Below are 17927 nucleotides of genomic sequence, written 5' to 3'. Positions count from 1 at the left end.
GAAGGGCCTGGTACCCGGATCTTCAGGACTTGCTGGTGGAAATCCTTGGCCGCTTCCTCTAAGAGAGGATCTGTTGTTGCAGGGTCCATGCGTGTTTCCAGACTTACCGCGGCTGCGTTTGACGGCATGGAGGTTGAGCGCCAGATCTTAGCTCGTAAGGGTATTCCCAGGGAAGTCATTCCAACTCTCATTAAGGCTAGGAAAGAGGTTACGGCGAAACACTATCACCGTATCTGGAGGAAGTATGTTTCCTGGTGTGAGCTTAAATAGTCTCCTGCGGAGGATTTCCACTTGGGTCGTTTTCTCCACTTTTTACAGGCGGGCGTAGATGCAGGCCTGAAATTGGGTTCCATCAAAGTGCAAATTTCGGCTTTGTCTATTTTCTTTCAAAAAGAGTTAGCTGCCCTCCCAGAGGTTCAGACCTTTGTGAAGGGTGTAATGCATATCAATCCGCCGTTTGTACCTCCTGTAGCTCCATGGGACCTCGATGTCGTCTTACGGTTTCTCATGTCTTCCTGGTTTGAACCTTTGCGTAAGGTTGAGATGAAATTTCTCACTTGGAAGGTCGTTATGCTTTTGGCACTGGCATCTGCCAGGCGAGTGTCGGAATTGGCAGCTTTATCTCATAAGAGCCTGTACTTGATTTTTCATTCGGATAGGGCGGAATTGAGGACTCGTCAACAATTTCTACCGAAGGTGGTTTCTTCATTTCACATTAACCAACCTATTGTGGTTCCGGTAGCTACGGAAGAGGTGGCGATTCCAAAATCTCTGGATGTTGTAAGAGCGTTAAAAGTATATGTTTCTAGGACAGCTGTTACTAGGAAAACTGAAGCGCTGTTTGTTTTGTATGCGGCCAACAAGATTGGTCATCCCGCTTCAAAACAGACTATTGCATGCTGGATTTGTAGTACGATCCAGCAGGCTCATTCTTCGGTAGGACTGCCGGTGCCGAAATCTGTTAAAGCCCATTCTACCAGGAAAGTGGGCTCATCTTGGGCGGCTGCCCGAGGTGTCTCTGCGCTACAGCTTTGCCGAGCAGCTACTTGGTCGGGTTCGAACACTTTTGCTAAGTTCTATAAGTTTGATACCCTGGCCGATGAGGACCTGGCGTTTGCTCAGTCGGTGCTGCAGAGTCGTCCGCACTCTCCCGCCCGTTCTGGAGCTTTGGTATAATCCCCATGGTCCTTTTGAAGTCCCCAGCATCCTCTAGGACGTAAGAGAAAACAGGATTTTGGTACTCACCGTTAAATCCTTTTCTCCTAGTCCGTAGAGGATGCTGGGCACCCGTCCCAGTGCGGACTATTACTTGCAGTGTGTTTCCTTACTGGTTAAGTTAGTTTGTACACGACTTGTGTATTGGTTTGTTGCAGCTGGTTGCTGGAGTTTTATGCATACTGTTATCTGGTTTGGCGTTATTCTGGTTGTACGGTATGTTTATGGCGTGGGCTGGTAGTTTGGTAGCCCTTCGTTAAAACAAAAATCTTTCCTTGTACTGTCCGTCTCTCCTGGGCACAGTTCCTATAACTGGGGTCTGGAGGAGGGGCATAGAGGGAGGAGCCAGTTCACACCAAGTTTTAAGTTTTTTTTAGTGTGCCCAAGCTCCTGCAGATCCCGTCTATACCCCATGGTCCTTTTGGAGTCCCCAGCATCCTCTACGGACTAGGAGAAAAGGATTTTACGGTGAGTACCAAAATCCTGTTATTATTATATAGGGGAGAGGGGACTGTGCAGTGATATATGATGGGGGATAACACAGCTCCCAGCACACAGTGATATGTGGTATTATTATATAGGGGAGAGGGGACTGTACAGTGATATATGATGGGGATAACACAGCTCCCGGCACACACTGATATGTGGTATTATTATATAGAGGAGAGAGGACTGTACAGTGATATATGATGGGGATAACACAGCTCCCGGCACACTGATATGTGGTATTATTATATAGAGAAGAGGGGACTGTACAGTGATATATGATGGGGGATAACACAGCTCCCAGCACACAGTGATATGTGATATTATTATATAGGGGAGAGGGGACTGTACAGTGATATATGATGGGGATAACACAGCTCCTGGCACACACTGATATGTGGTATTATTATATAGAGGAGAGAGGACTGTACAGTGATATATGATGGGTGATAACACATCCCCAGCACACAGTGATATGTGGTATTATTATATAGAGGAGAGAGGACTGTACAGTGATATATGATGGGGGATAACATAGCTCCCAGCACACAGTGATATGTGGTATTATTATATAGGGGAGAGGGGACTGTACAGTGATATATGATGGGGATAACACAGCTCCCGGCACATACTGATATGTGGTATTATTATATAGAGGAGAGAGGACTGTGCAGTGATATATGATGGGGATAACACAGCTCCCGGCACACTGATATGTGGTGTTATTATATAGAGGAGAGAGGACTGTACAGTGATATATGATGGGGGATAACACAGCTCCCAGCACACAGTGATATGTGGTATTATTATATAGAGGAGAGGGGACTGTACAGTGATATATGATGGGGGATAACACAGCTCTCAGCACACAGTGATATGTGGTATTATTATATAGGGGAGAGGGGACTGTACAGTGATATATGATGGGGATAACACAGCTCCCAGCACACCGATATGTGATATTATATAGGGGAGAGGGGACTGTACAGTGATATATGATGGGGAATAACACAGCTCCTGGCACACACTGATATGTGGTATTATTATATAGAGGAGAGAGGACTGTACAGTGATATATGATGGGGGATAACACAGCTCCCAGCACACAGTGATATGTGGTATTATTATATAGAGGAGAGAGGACTGTACAGTGATATATGATGGGGGATAACATAGCTCCCAGCACACAGTGATATGTGGTATTATTATATAGGGGAGAGGGGACTGTACAGTGATATATGATGGGGATAACACAGCTCCCAGCACACACTGATATGTGGTATTATTATATAGAGGAGAGAGGACTGTACAGTGATATATGATGGGGATAACACAGCTCCCGGCACACTGATATGTGGTATTATTATATAGAGAAGAGGGGACTGTACAGTGATATATGATGGGGGATAACACAGCTCCCAGCACACAGTGATATGTGGTATTATTATATAGGGGAGAGGGGACTGTACAGTGATATATGATGGGGATAACACAGCTCACAGCACACACTGATATGTGGTATTATTATATAGAGGAGAGAGGACTGTACAGTGATATATGATGGGGGAAAACACAGCTCTCAGCACACAGTGATATGTGGTATTATTATATAGGGGAGAGGGGACTGTGCAGTGATATATGATGGGGATAACACAGCTCCCAGCACACACTGATATGTGGTATTATTATATAGGGGAGAGAGGACTGTGCAGTGATGCGCTTCACTGGTCAGCGTGTATCCGGTATGATATCAAGCTTTATGTACTGGTCCGTGCTTATCCGCTATAATATCAGGCTGTTTGTACTGGTCAGTGTGTATCCAGTATGATATTGGGCTGTACATCCAGCCTTGATGCGCGATGCAGCACGAGATGCCTGGTATGAATGAGCTGCCAGGTCCCGTGCAGCTCTACTAACTTTGGGCTTTCTTTTTTGCATCTTATTTGCAACACAACACCACTAGGACGCACATGGGGACTGTTCTGATTAATGTGATCTATGACACTTGTATATTGTGTATGATTGAGGGCCTGATTCAGCAGTAGACAGATTTGCACACACAAGCAGATTTGCAAATCCACTGCAAATGCAGAAGGAGGTATCAGACGGGTTCACTACGATATGCCGGCGGTCGGGCTCCCGGCGACCAGCATACCGGCGCCGGGAGCCCGACCGCCGGCTTACCGACAGTGTGGCGAGCGCAAATGAGCCCCTTGCGGGCTCGCTGCGCTCGCCGCGCTACGGGCACGGTGGCGCGCTATGCGCACCACACTATTTTATTCTCCCTCCAGGGGGGTCATGGACCCCCACGAGGGAGAATAAGTGTCGGTATGCCGGCTGTCGGGATCCCGGCGCCGGTATACTGTGCGCCGGGATCCCGTCAGTCAGCATACAGAAGACCACCCGTATCGGACACCTTCTTGCTGCACTTACGATCCCAGTACTGCGACCGAGGTTGCAGTCTGGAATCAACGTTGCGACTGTTGGTCTAGAACAGTGTTTTTCAACCACTGTGCCATGGCACACTAGTGTGCCCTAAGCAGTCTCCAGGTGTGCCGCCATAGAAGCAGAGCCAGGCCCATCAGTGTTTTGCAGCTACTGAGGCCCTGGAACAATCAATACTGGTGGGTTTAGTGGATGCAGAGCCAGTTCTAATTTGGGGCCCGGGCAGTGTTGGGCTCTTCTGGCTTTCTCAGATGTGGCTCCGGCATTACCAATGGAGAAGCTGCGACATGACATCCCAGGACACACAGTTGCACCATGCATCACCATTATATTTGAGTGTTCCTTGGCAATATTTAAATCTTGTTCAGTGTGCCGCGAGTTGTAAAAGGTTGAAAATCTCTGGTCTAGAAGTTTCCCGTAGACGGCCAGCTGAGTAAGCCTCAGCTTACTCAGGCTGGCCGTCACAGTGCGCCTTGCGAGGCCAGGAAGTATGCGTCAAGAGTCTCGGACCCTGTCCTTGCCACTCCCGGAAACGCTGGTTGTTCCCGTCCCCCTGTCAGTCGGGCTGAGGCAGAAGGGGGGACTGCATGCGATCATTCTGCATAATCAGGAATCTGCATGGGCATTTGAAACAGTGTCCTGTGCTGAATCAGGCCTAGGTCTGTGTGCGAAGCAGAACAGAACTGGTATTGGAAAAAACTGTGGCCGCAACATTGTAGCACTTCATATACAGATTCAGAGACTCAGTCGCACACAATACAGAAGTGTCATGTATCATATTAATCAGCACAGTCTCCTTGTGCGTCCTGGTTGTGTTGTGTTGTTTTGAGATTAAGATGCTTTTTGGCAAGAAAGACGCCCAATGCTAGAAGATTCTCACATGACCTGGCGTTCCAAGAGGGCTGTTTGGCGTGACTGTAGCAAAGATGAATGAGGACACATCTGTCTGTAGTGGTAAGTGTGTATCCGGTATGATATCGGGATGTATGTACTGGTCAGTGTGTATCCTGTATGATATTGGGGTGTAGTGTTCATTCTAGCACCCTGCACCTTTCAAAATCCATGCAGTTCATCTTTCCTGCCTGGGGTGTCGCTCTCTGCTCTGGTGCTTCTCAGAACACTCTGGTCTTTATCTCAGCACTGAAATACAGACCAGAGTGTGCTGAGAAGCACCAGAGCAGAGATCGACACCCCAGGCAGGAAAGAGGAACTGCACATGTTTTGAAAGGTGCAGGGTGCTAGAATGAACGCTAGGGGTGTATGTACTGGTCAGTGTGTAATGTATCTGGTATGATATTGGTATGTATGTACTGGTCAGTGTATATGCGGCATGATATCAGATATTAGGCAAGACTGCCTTATTTTATACACACAATCCCTGTCCCTGTGGTTTATATGCAGTTTCTAGCATCATGTACATAACCCTTATGTCCCCTAGCTTCTCCTATGGGCCTACCAGTATAAAGTTGTCTATGGCCAGCCCCCGCATGCGTGCTGCATCTATTCATCGCAAGTTCTCCCACCTGCGGGACACAGCGGCCCATGGGTGGGGGTGGCAGAGAGCAGGCGGTTTCTGTAGGGCACCATCATAAGGGCAGGGTGCGGCTCCACAGTCCAGCAAGATGACTAGGCTGTATCATTGTGTGTCAGGTTCCTATAAGGTGTCAGGATGTCACTGTCTATCTCTCCATGTAGGAGGGAGAATATATAGAAGCACATAAAAATCTATACAAGGACGTGATGATGGAGAATCACCGGGCCCTCACATCACTGGGTAAGAGGAGACTAATGGGGTGAAGTTTATCTGCATACCTAGATACACACACCACCTGATAATCACTTATACACAATGTACCCAGTCACTGCGTGTCTCCTACAGATGGAGCCAGTAACAGAGATACCCCAGAGAGATGTTCCCGTCCTCTTTATTCCCAGGACTCTACAGAGGAGAATCACAGGACCCCACATGAGGATCAGGTAGGTGGGATTTAGACTCTCACCAATTTACCAATGTGGTACTTTGCTATGTAATCTATAGAGAAGCTGGTTGAGTCTTTTTTTTACGACTCTGCTTATTGTGACTGAATGAAAGCAGACATTTTTAAAATGTTATTTTATTGTTTGTGTATTATTTAGTGTGAAGGCCTGGTTAAAATTAAGGTAGAAGATATAGAGGAAGAAGAAGAGACGTATGTGAGGGAGGATCAGCAGTGTAAGGAGGAGGAAATCCCTACAGATATCAGCACAGGTGAGTAATAATCACTTATTACAGAGAGAGTAACATAGAAATACAGAATGTGACGGCAGATAAGAACCACTTGGCCCATCTAGTCTGCCCCTTTTTTTTTATCCTTTAGACAATCTCAACCCTTTTTGAACCTTAATTCTTTGTATGGATATTCATATGCCTATCCCAAGCATGTTTAAATTGCTCTACAGTCTTAGCCTCTACCACCTCTGATGAGAGGCTATTCCACTTATCCACTACCCTTTCTGTGAAGTAATTTTTCCTTAAATTTCCCCTGAACACCCCCCCCCCCCCCTCCAGTCTCAGTGTATGTCCTTGTGTCCTATTGCTTCTCTTCCTTTGAAGAATGTTTCCCTCCTGAACTTTAAGACCCTTGATATATTTGAAAGTTTCTATCATGTCCCCCCTTTCCCTTCTCTCCTCCAAACTATACATGTTAAGTTCTTTTAGCATTTCCGGGTTAGTTTTGTGATATAGGCCATGCACGTCTTTGTACACTCTCTAATGTATTTATATCCTTCTGGAGATATGGTCTCCAGAACTGGACACAATGGGGCAGATTTATTAAGCTCGGTGAAGTGAGCTTATCTGCCATACCACAGGCTGGGTTTGAAAAATGACAGTTAGGAGCTGACTGACTGGTGTTTTATCACCTTCCACTTTATCACTTCACCAAGCTTAATAAATCTGCCCCAGTATTCCAGATGGGGTTATATTCTCCTTGTTTTGTCACTACAGCAGCATCTTATTCTACACCCTATTCTGTCAGTACAGACTAATGAGGGAAATGTATCTGCCCAGTGGGGATGTCAATCATCAGCCCCTATTAGTCTTTACTGGCTACTTACTAACTGGGTCATTGGAGACTTTTTTTTATGGTAATGGAGAGCAGTTCTGATAGGGAGCAGTTGCATATACAAAATGTACCCAGTCACTGCGTGTCTCCTACAGATGGATCCAGTAACAGAGACTCCCCAGAGAGATATTCCCAGGACTGTACAGAGGAGAATCACAGGACCCCACAGGAGGATCAGGTAGGTGGGATTTAGGGTCTCACCAGACACCAAAGCAACTGTCACTGTATGCTCTATAGAGCAGCTGTGTGTGTTATACACTGGTATTGCTCTTGTTACTCTAAACTAATGCACTTTGTAGTCATTTCAAATGTTTTATTTTTTTATTGTTTAGGATGAAGATCTGACTGTTATTAAGGTAGAATATATAGAGGGAGAAGAAGAGACGTATGTGACTGATATTAAGGTAGAAGATATAGAGGGAGAAGTGACGTATGTGATGGGTGATCAGCAGTGTAAGGAGGAGGAAAACCCTACAGATATCAGCACAGGTGAGTAATGATCACTTATTACAGAGAGGACTCACATATTGTCCTTGTTCTATCACTACAGCAGTCTCTTATTCTACACCCTCCTCTGTCAGTACAGACTAATGAGGGAAATGTATCTGCCCAGTAGGGGAGCTAGGATCCATCAGCCCCTATTATACTCCTACTCTCCCCCTCACATCATGTCACTGTGTGTTTCCAGCCCAGAGATCTGACCAGTCTCCTCCCCACATTCTCTGGTGTATCTCGTACATAAGGAGCCATCAGCCCCTATTATACTCCTGCTCTCCTCACATCATGTCACTGTGTGTTACCAGCCCAGAGATCTGACCAGTCTCCTCCCCACACTCTCTGGTTGTATCTCATACATCAGGAGCTATCAGCCCCTATTATACTCCTGCTCTTCCTCTCACATCATGTCACTGTGTGTTACCAGCCCAGAGATCTGACCAGTCTCCTCCCCGCACTATCTGGTGTATCTCATACATCAGTAGCCATCAGCCCCTATTATACTCCTGCTCCTCCCCCTCACATCATGTCACTGTGTTACCAGCCCAGAGATCTGACGAGTTTCCTCCCCACACTCTCTGGTGTATCTTATACATCAGGAGCTATCAGCCCCTATTATACTCCTGCTCTCCTCTTCACATCATGTCACTGTGTGTTACCAGCCCAGAAATCTGACCAGTCTCCTCCCTGCACTCTCTGGTGTATCTCATACATCAGGAGTCATCAGCCCCTATTATACTCCTGCTCTCCCCCTCACATCATGTCACTGTGTGTTACCAGCCCAGAGATCTGACCAGTCTCCTCCCCACAGTCTCTGGTGTATCTCATACATCAGGAGTCATCAGCCCCTGTAAGACTTCTGAGCTCATCCTCACTGATATCATGGTGTGCTACCAGCCAAGTCTCTTTCTTATACTTTTAGGTGATTCTCATACTAGAGATGTTAATCACTTATCAAGGGGACGATACCCTGTGTGATATTACCCATGATCCTCCATGCATACATGTATTATTGGACATAAAAATACTTGTGAGCTATCACAATTGACATCACCCATGATCTTCTACATCCATCACTGCACAATGGGTCTGCTCCCGTCGCTGCGCTTGGATGATCTGTACTGTTGCTTTTCATATGCTGATCTGCCTCTGCATCCTGCTTTGTCCTTATGGTGTCTACAAACCTAGCACCAGATTTTTCCTCCGCTTTTATTTTACTCTTCGAGTCGTTACGTAATCTGCTTAATATGCCTCAGTCCGATGTCTTTAACTGGCTAAGTGTCAGAAACTGGATATTGGCTGTGACCAGCCAACCAGCTCCATATTGACATTTATTGAACACAGCCTGTGACATGGCAGTTAGGAGCTGATTGGCTGGTACTTTATCACAGTGAAATTATCACTTTTCAAGGCTTAGTACATCCTGCCCTTGATGCCTTACGCCCACACCACTCGCCTGTGTAGGCAAGACAAACTGGGGGAGAATCCAGAGGTGCCATCACCTTGTGGAAAAAAACGTTTATCGCTCTCCACTGTGACTCGTAAGATACAATCCCACAGTGGGAATCTATATTATTTCACAATGTTGATCCACAAACACAGAAATGTAGTTGAAATTATTGCATAGAGTGAACAGAATCTTTAGGATCATCTTTGTTCCTTGGTGTGATGGTAGACCACGAAACCCCAGAGGGCGCTCCTGCTTTCTCTTACGTCCTAGAGGATGCTGGGGACTCCAAAAGGACCATGGGGTATAGACGGGATCCGCAGGAGCTTGGGCACACTAAAAAGACTTAAAACTGGGTGTGAACTGGCTCCTCCCTCTATGCCCCTCCTCCAGACCTCAGTTAGACTTTGTGCCCAGGAGTGACTGGATGCACACTACGGGAGCTCTACTGAGTTTCTCTAGAAAAAGACTTTGTTAGATTTTTTATTTTCAGGGAGCACTGCTGGCTACAGGCTCCCTGCAGCGTGGGAGTGAGGGGAGAGAAGCAGGACCTACTTCTGTGAGTTTCAAGGCTCTGCTTCTCGGCTACTGGACACCATTAGCTCCAGAGGGTTCGATCACTTGGTGCGCCTAGCTGCTTGTTCCCGGAGCCACGCCGTCACCCCCTCACAGAAGCCAGAAGGCAGAAGTCGGGTTAGTATGAGAAGATCAGAACACTTCAGGACGGCAGAAGACTTCAGTGACGGAAGGTAAAGCACAGCGGTAACGCTGTGCTCCATGCTCCCACACACATATCACCAACGGTTGTCACTGGGTGCAGGGCGCTGGGGGGGGGGGGGCGCCCTGGGAGGCATGTTACTGAAGTTTTGTGGGTGCCGAGGCACCTTTTACGGACCCCCGCCGGCATTTTACATGAGTTTGAATTTGGCGGGCCGAAGCCGCCGGGAAGGGGGCGGAGCTTCGGTCCGCGGCTCACACGCGCCATTTTCTCCCTGCACCAGACGGAGGGAGAGACGCTGCCGGGACCTCCACGCTGATTTCAAGTAAAAGGGGCATCTCCAGAGGGGAGCCGCAGTGGGGAACCAGTCTTTTTGATAATAAGGCAGCGCTGGGTACATATATTCGTGTACCAATATACAGGCGCTGGGGTGTGAGCTGGCACACTCCCTCTGTCTCCTCTTCTGGGCTGCATTGTGGGCCTGTCACCTTGCTGGGACGGTTCTGTGTGTGTTGTGTGTCGGTACTACGTGTCTACATGTCGGAGCCTGAATGTTATTCACCAGAGGAGGTTATGGGAGGTGGGGATGCGGGGCTAGATGTAGCACTGTCGACGCAGCCGACTCCTGATTTACTAGCACTCCTTAATACAATAAATTCCAATGTAGCTTCTTTATCTAAGAGGTTAGATAAGTCTGAGTCACAGACGCAGGTGTGGAAAAAGTCAGTACATGATTGTGGCTATAAAGGATGTTTTGTAGATTTCTGATGAACCTGCGGTACAGGAAACAAGGATTTGCTTGTTCAAGGGAAAGAAACCTGAGTTGAAGTTTCCCCCCTCTCATGAAATGAATACTCTTTGTGAAAAGGCTTGGGAGTCGCCGGATAAGAAATGGCAGATTCCCAAGAGGATTTATATGGCGTATCCTTTCCCCTCTGATGACAGGGAAAAATGGGAGACATCTCCAACTGTTGATAAAGCTCTATCCCGTTTGTCTAAGAAGGTGGCGCTTCCGTCTCCTGATACGGCAGCTCTCAAGGATCCTGCGGATCGCAAGTTGGAGACGTGTCTGAAGTCCATTTTCGCTAATACGGGTGCATTGGTCAGACCTGCTGTGGCGTCGGTATGGGTGAGCAGTGCTATTGCTAAATGGGCTGAGAATTTAGCTAGTGACATGGATACTCTTGATAAAGATAATGTCCTTCTAACTCTCGGTTATATTAAGGACGCTGCGGATTACCTAAAGGACGCGGCAAGGGACGTCTGTCTCTTGGGATCAAGAACCAATGCCATGTCGATATCTGCCAGGAGGGCCTTGTGGATCCATCAATGGAATGCTGATTCCGACTCCAAGAGGTCTATGGAAGCTCTACCCTTTAAAGGTACTGTCTTGTTTGGGGACGGCCTGGCGGACCTAGTCTCGACCGCGACTGTGTTTAAGTCCTCTTTTCTTCCTTATGTTCCCACACAACAGAAAAAGGCACCGCATAAACAAATGCAGTCCTTTCATCACAATAAATACAGGCGTGGGAAAGGTTCGTCTTTCCTCGCCTCAAAGGGTAGAGGACGGGGATGAAAACTTCCTGCAGCCTCAGGCGCACAGGACCAGAAGTCCTCCCCGGCTGCTACCAAGTCCACCGCATGACGCTGGGGCTTCCCTGGGGGAGTCCGAACCGGTGGGGGGCCGTCTTCAGGTATTCAGCCAGGTCTGTATTCAACCAGACCTGGATCCTTGGGTGTTAGAAATCGTGTCTCAAGGATAAAAAATGGAGTTTCGGGAGATGCCCCCTCACCGGTTCTTCATTTCGGCATTACCAGTGGTTCTTCCGGACAGGGAGGTGGTCCGGGCGGCGATTCAAAAATTGTGTCTACAGAAGGTCATTGTTCCCGTCCCTCCGTCCCAGCGGGGGGAGGGGTTCTACTCGAGCCTCTTTGTGGTACCGAAACCGGACGGTTCGGTCAGACCAATTCTAAATCTAAAATCCCTCAATCCATACTTGAAAGTCTTCAAGTTCAAGATGGAATCCCTTCGAGCGGTGATTGCCAGCCTGGAGGGGGGGGATTTTATGGCGTCAGTCGACATAAAGGATGCCTACTTACATGTGCCGATATATCCTCCACATCAGGCTTTCCTCAGGTTTGCGATACAGGATTCTCATTACCAATTTCAGACGTTGCCGTTTGGGCTTTCCACGGCTCCGAGGATTTTCACCAAAGTCATGGCAGAAATGATGGTTCTTCTTTGCAAACAAGGGGTTTTCAGTTATCCCGTACTTGGACGATCTCCTGATAAAGGCGTGGTCCAAGGAACGGTTGCTGAGAAGTGTACAGTTGTCACTATCGGTTCTGCGACAGCACGGTTGGGTGCTCAATTTGCCGAAATCCCAGTTGATTCCGACCACTCTGCTTCCTTTTCTGGGCATGATTCTGGACACGGAGTTACAGAATATTCCTTCCAGAAGAAAAGGCTCGGGAACAGCAGACGATGGTCAGAGAACTTCTGAAGCCGACGAGTGTGTCGATCCATTATTGTACTCGGGTTCTGGGGAAGATGGTTGCAGCGTATGAAGCCATTCCATTTGGCAGATTTCACGCCCGCGTGTTTCAGTGGGACTTGCTGAGCAAATGGTCCGGATCTCATCTACACATTCACCGGAAGATAAGTCTATCTCCCAGAGCCAGAATTTCTCTCCTGTGGTGGCTACAAGCTCATCACCTCCTGGGGGGACGCCGATTCGGTATCCAGGATTGGGTACTTCTGACGACAGACGCAAGTCTCCGAGGCTGGGGCGCAGTCACCCAAGGAAGAAATTTCCAGGGAAAATGGTCGCTCCAGGAAGCCTGTCTCCACATAAATATTCTCGAGTTAAGAGCCATTTACAACGGCCTGCTCCAAGCAAGAAGTCTTCTTCAGGATCGACCGGTCCTGGTACAGTCAGACAACATCACCCACAAGCCACTGCAGTGGACGCCCTGGTGTCTCCGTGGGTCTTCCAGTCGGTGTATGTGTTCCCTCCACTTCCTCTCATTCCAAAGGTGCTGGGGATCATTCGTCGAGCAAGGGTTCAGGCGATTCTCGTCGTTCCAGACTGGCCAAGAAGGGCCTGGTACCCGGATCTTCAGGACTTGCTGGTGGAAGATCCTTGGCCGCTTCCTCTAAGAGAGGATCTGTTGTTGCAGGGTCCATGCGTGTTTCCAGACTTACCGCGGCTGCGTTTGACGGCATGGAGGTTGAGCGCCAGATCTTAGCTCGTAAGGGTATTCCCAGGGAAGTCATTCCAACTCTCATTAAGGCTAGGAAAGAGGTTACGGCGAAACTCTATCACCGTATCTGGAGGAAGTATGTTTCCTGGTGTGAGCTTAAAAAGGCTCCTGCGGAGGATTTTCACTTGGGTCGTTTTCTACACTTTTTACAGGCGGGCGTATATGCAGGCCTGAAACTGGGTTCCATCAAAGTGCAAATTTCGGCTTTGTCTATTTTCTTTCAAAAAGAGTTAGCTGCCCTCCCAGAGGTTCAGACGTTTGTGAAGGGTGTAATGCATATCAATCCGCCGTTTGTACCTCCTGTAGCTCCATGGGACCTCGATGTCATCTTACGGTTTCTCATGTCTTCCTGGTTTGAACCTTTGCGTATGGTTGAGATGAAATTTCTCACTTGGAAGGTCGTTATGCTTTTGGCGCTGGCATCTGCCAGGCGAGTGTCGGAATTGGCAGCTTTATCTCATAAGAGCCCGTACTTGATTTTTCATCGGATAGGGCGGAATTGAGGACTCGTCAACAATTTCTACCGAAGGTGGTTTCTTCATTTCACATTAACCAACCTATTGGGGTTCCGGTAGCTACGGAAGAGGTGGCGATTCCAAAATCTCTGGATGTTGTAAGAGCGTTAAAAGTATATGTTTCTAGGACAGCTGTTACTAGGAAAACTGAAGCGTTGTTTGTTTTGTATGCGGCCAACAAGATTGGTCATTCCGCTTCAAAACAGATTATTGCACGCTGGATTTGTAGTACGATCCAGCAGGCTCATTCTTCGGTAGGACTGCCGGTGCCGAAATCGGTTAAAGCCCATTCTACCAGGAAAGTGGGCTCATCTTGGGCGGCTGCCCGAGGTGTCTCGGCGCTACAGCTTTGCCGAGCAGCTACTTGGTCGGGTTAGAGCACTTTTGCTAAGTTCTATAAGTTTGATACCCTGGCCGATTAGGACCTGGCGTTTGCTCAGTCGGTGCTGCAGAGTCGTCCGCACTCTCCCTCCCGTTCTGGAGCTTTGGTATAATCCCCATGGTCCTTTTGGAGTCCCCAGCATCCTCTAGGACGTAAGAGAAAACAGGATTTTGGTACTCACCATTAAATCCTTTTCTCCTAGTCCGTAGAGGATGCTGGGCGCCCGTCCCAGTGCGGACTATTACTTGCAGTGTGTTTCCTTACTGGTTAAGTTAGTTTGTACACGAGTTGTGTAATGGTTTGTTGCAGCTGGTTGCTGGAGTTTTATGCATACTGTTATCTGGTTTGGCGTTATTCCGGTTGTACGGTATGTTTATGGTGTGGGCTGGTAGTTTGGTAGCCCTTAGTTTAAAACAAAAATCTTTCCTTGTACTGTCCGTCTCTCCTGGGCACAGTTCCTATAACTGAGGTCTGGAGGAGGGGCATAGAGGGAGGAGCCAGTTCACACCCAGTTTTAAGTCTTTTTAGTGTGCCCAAGCTCCTGCTGATCCCATCTACACCCCATGGTCCTTGGAGTCCCCAGCATCCTCTACGGACTAGGAGAAAAGGATTTAACGGTGAGTACCAAAATCCTGTTTTTATTGTCCCTCCCTGAAGTTCCAAGGTCTGACTGATATGTCCTGGGGCATACTGTATTTTGGTGGCTCCAAGAGCAATGTTTGCTTAAAACTGCCTCCATTCCTATGGTAGTTTCCAATGTGCACTTTGATTTTGAGATGCTCTTGGGAGTCCTATATTCCTTTTCTGCACAAAGAAGAAATGGTCCCCATGGCATGTATTCACCACCAAAGGGCAGGGGGTGGGCATACGTAGGCTTCTATCACACTAGATGGAAGATCTCCTGAGCCCTCTTCACACTGAGGGGCAGATGTATTAAGCCTGGAGAAGTGATAAAGCAATGATAAGTGGAAGGTGATAATGCACCAGCCAATCATTACGAGTCTGAAAAATGACAGGAGTTGATTGGCTGGTGCGTTATCACTTTCCACTTATCAGTTCTCCAGGATTAATACATCTTTCCCAGAGTGTTGTAGGCTCCCCTGGTGCTATACTGATGTTTTTGTTCATGTGACTGCTCTCATTTGTTCACGTTATTCTTGTAGTCTTTGGTTTTATGTTCCATTGAATTTGTGGGGTGGTCTTCTTCAGTATGCCGAATGTTGGGATCCCGGCGCACAGTATACCGGCGCCGGAATCCCGGCATACCAACATCTATTCTCCCTCGTGGGGGTCCACGAGCCCCCTGGAGGGAGAATAAAATAGCGTAGCGTGCCACCGTGCCTGCAGCGTGGCGAGCGCAGCGAGCCCACAAGGGGCTCCTTAGCGCTCGCCACAGGGTTAGTATGCCGGCGGTCGGGCTCCCTGCGCCGGTATGCATGGTCGCCGGGAGCCCGGCGGCTGGCATACCACACTACACCCAATTTGTGTGTTACTATGGATGTGGAATGTTTATTGACCCCCCACCAACCACAACCACTTTTTCTTTTTTTCTGTATCCCCCTTCCCACACCTGTTTATATTTGAGAATTTAATAAATATAAAAAAAAGAGCATTGCAGTACTAGTGTAGAAAAAATGTTTTGCGATGTCCCAGCCACCGGTGCCACAAGTGCAGTCATGAGAATGACGCGAGTCTGGAAGTGACGTCATCCGGACACAGGCATCCAGCCATGGTCACAGGGTCTACTAGTGTTTCTATGGCGACCAGTACACTGCCACTGCTAGTACACTGCCATGTAGGCAGTGTGGTCACCATGGAGACCAGTACACTAGTGGACCCTGTGACCGGTGTTGCCTGGCCATGCCCGAATGATGTCACTTCCGGATTTGCATCATTCTCTCAACTGGTGGTACGGCACTGGTGGCTGGGACACGGCTGCTAACAAGACTCCAAGTGCCGCCAGCCTTTGTATGTATAGTGATAAAAGCACTGGTATAGTGATAAACAAGAGATATGTATGTTCCATGTTTTCTCTGACGTCCTAGTGGATGCTGGGGACTCCGTAAGGACCATGGGGAATAGCGGCTCCGCAGGAGACTGGGCACAACTAAGAAAGATTTAGGACTACCTGGTGTGCACTGGCTCCTCCCTCTATGCCCCTCCTCCAGACCTCAGTTAGAATTTTGTGCCCGGCCGAGCTGGTTGCACACTAGGGGCTCTCCTGAGCTCTTAGAAAAGAAAGTATATTTAGGTTTTTTATTTTCAGTGAGATCTGCTGGCAACAGACTCACTGCTACGAGGGACTGAGGGGAGAAGAAGCGAACCTACCTGCTTGCAGCTAGCTTGGGCTTCTTAGGCTACTGGACACCATTAGCTCCAGAGGGATCGAACACAGGCCCAGCCTCGGTCGTCCGGTCCCGGAGCCGCGCCGCCGTCCCCCTTGCAGAGCCAGAAGCAAGAAGAACGTCCAGGAAATCGGCGGCTGAAGACTCCGGCTTGGCAAATAAACACATAATATAGTCAGTAAGACTATATATGTGTAAAATCCCCTGCCAAAAATATCCTGAGAAAAGCGTGAGAAGTCCGCCGAGAAGGGGGCGGGGCTATCTCCCTCAGCACACTGGCGCCATTTCCTCTCACAGCTCCGCTGGAAGGACGCTCCCAAGGCTCTCCCCTGCAGTTTCCAGGCTCAATAGGGTAAAAAAGAGAGGGGGGGCACTAAATTTAGGCGCAAACTGTGTATTATAGCAGCTATAGGGGAAAAATCAGTGTGTGTCGTGTGTATCCCTGCATTATATAGCGCTCTGGTGTGTGCTGGCATACTCTCTCTCTGTCTCCCCAAAGTACTTTGTGGGGTCCTGTCCTCAGTCAGAGCATTCCCTGTGTGTGTGCGGTGTGTCGGTACGACTGTGTCGACATGTTTGATGAGGAGGCTTATGTGGAGGCGGAGCAGGTGCCGATAAATGTGGTGTCACCCCCTGCGGGGTCGACACCTGAATGGATGGACATGTGGAAGGAATTACGCGACAGTGTCAACTCCTTACATAAAAGGTTTGACGACATAGCAAATGTGGGACAGCCGGCTTTTCAGCCCGTGCCTGCCCAGGCGTCTCAAAAGCCATCAGGGGCTCTAAAACGCCCACTACCTCAGATGGCAGACACAGATGTCGACACGGATACTGACTCCAGTGTCGACGACGATGAGACTAGTGTACATTCCAATAGAGCCACTCGTTATATGATTACGGCAATGAAAAATGTGTTGCACATTTCTGATATTACCCCAGGTACCACAAAAAAGGGTATTATGTTTGGGGAGAAAAAGCTACCAGTGGTTTTTCCCCCATCTGATGAATTAAATGAAGTGTGTGAAGAAGCGTGGGCTTCCCCCGATAAGAAACTGGTAATTTCTAAAAAGTTACTAATGGCGTACCCTTTCCCGCCAGAGGACCGGTCACGTTGGGAGACATCCCCTAGGGTGGATAAAGCGCTCACACGTCTGTCAAAAAAGGTGGCACTACCGTCTCCGGACACGGCCGCCCTAAAGGAGCCTGCGGATAGAAAGCAGGAGGCTATCCTGAAGTCTGTATATACACACTCAGGAATTATACTGAGACCGGCTATTGCTTCAGCATGGATGTGCAGTGCTGCAGCTGCGTGGTCAGATTCCCTGTCGGAAAACATTGATACCCTAGACAGGGACACTATATTGCTAACCATAGAGCATATTAAAGACGCAGTCTTATACATGAGAGATGCACAGAGGGATATTTGCCTGCTGGCATCTAAAATAAATGCAATGTCCATTTCTGCCAGGAGAGGATTGTGGACTCGGCAGTGGACAGGAGATACAGAT

At 48.3% G+C, this 17927-nt stretch overlaps 1 protein-coding gene across 2 annotated transcripts in view; it reads left to right on the top strand.

Annotated features, from left to right (window-relative positions):
• The window catches only part of LOC135057063 (zinc finger protein 501-like), a 34919-nt gene that overhangs the window by 5687 nt on the left and 11305 nt on the right, over window positions 1–17927 (top strand). For both annotated transcript variants that reach the window (XM_063962957.1, XM_063962956.1), the window contains exons 2-6: window positions 5842–5920; window positions 6026–6123; window positions 6283–6394; window positions 7346–7428; window positions 7583–7739. In XM_063962957.1, the coding sequence (XP_063819027.1) occupies window positions 5887–5920; window positions 6026–6123; window positions 6283–6394; window positions 7346–7428; window positions 7583–7739 (484 nt within the window). In that variant the 5' untranslated portion in view covers window positions 5842–5886. The remainder of the gene's footprint in view (window positions 1–5841; window positions 5921–6025; window positions 6124–6282; window positions 6395–7345; window positions 7429–7582; window positions 7740–17927) is intronic.

The sequence above is a fragment of the Pseudophryne corroboree genome, chromosome 3, assembly GCF_028390025.1.
Source record: "Pseudophryne corroboree isolate aPseCor3 chromosome 3, aPseCor3.hap2, whole genome shotgun sequence".
Lineage (NCBI taxonomy): Eukaryota > Metazoa > Chordata > Amphibia > Anura > Myobatrachidae > Pseudophryne > Pseudophryne corroboree.
Note: the sequence above shows the minus strand (reverse complement) of the source record. Positions and strands in the feature narration are given on the sequence as shown.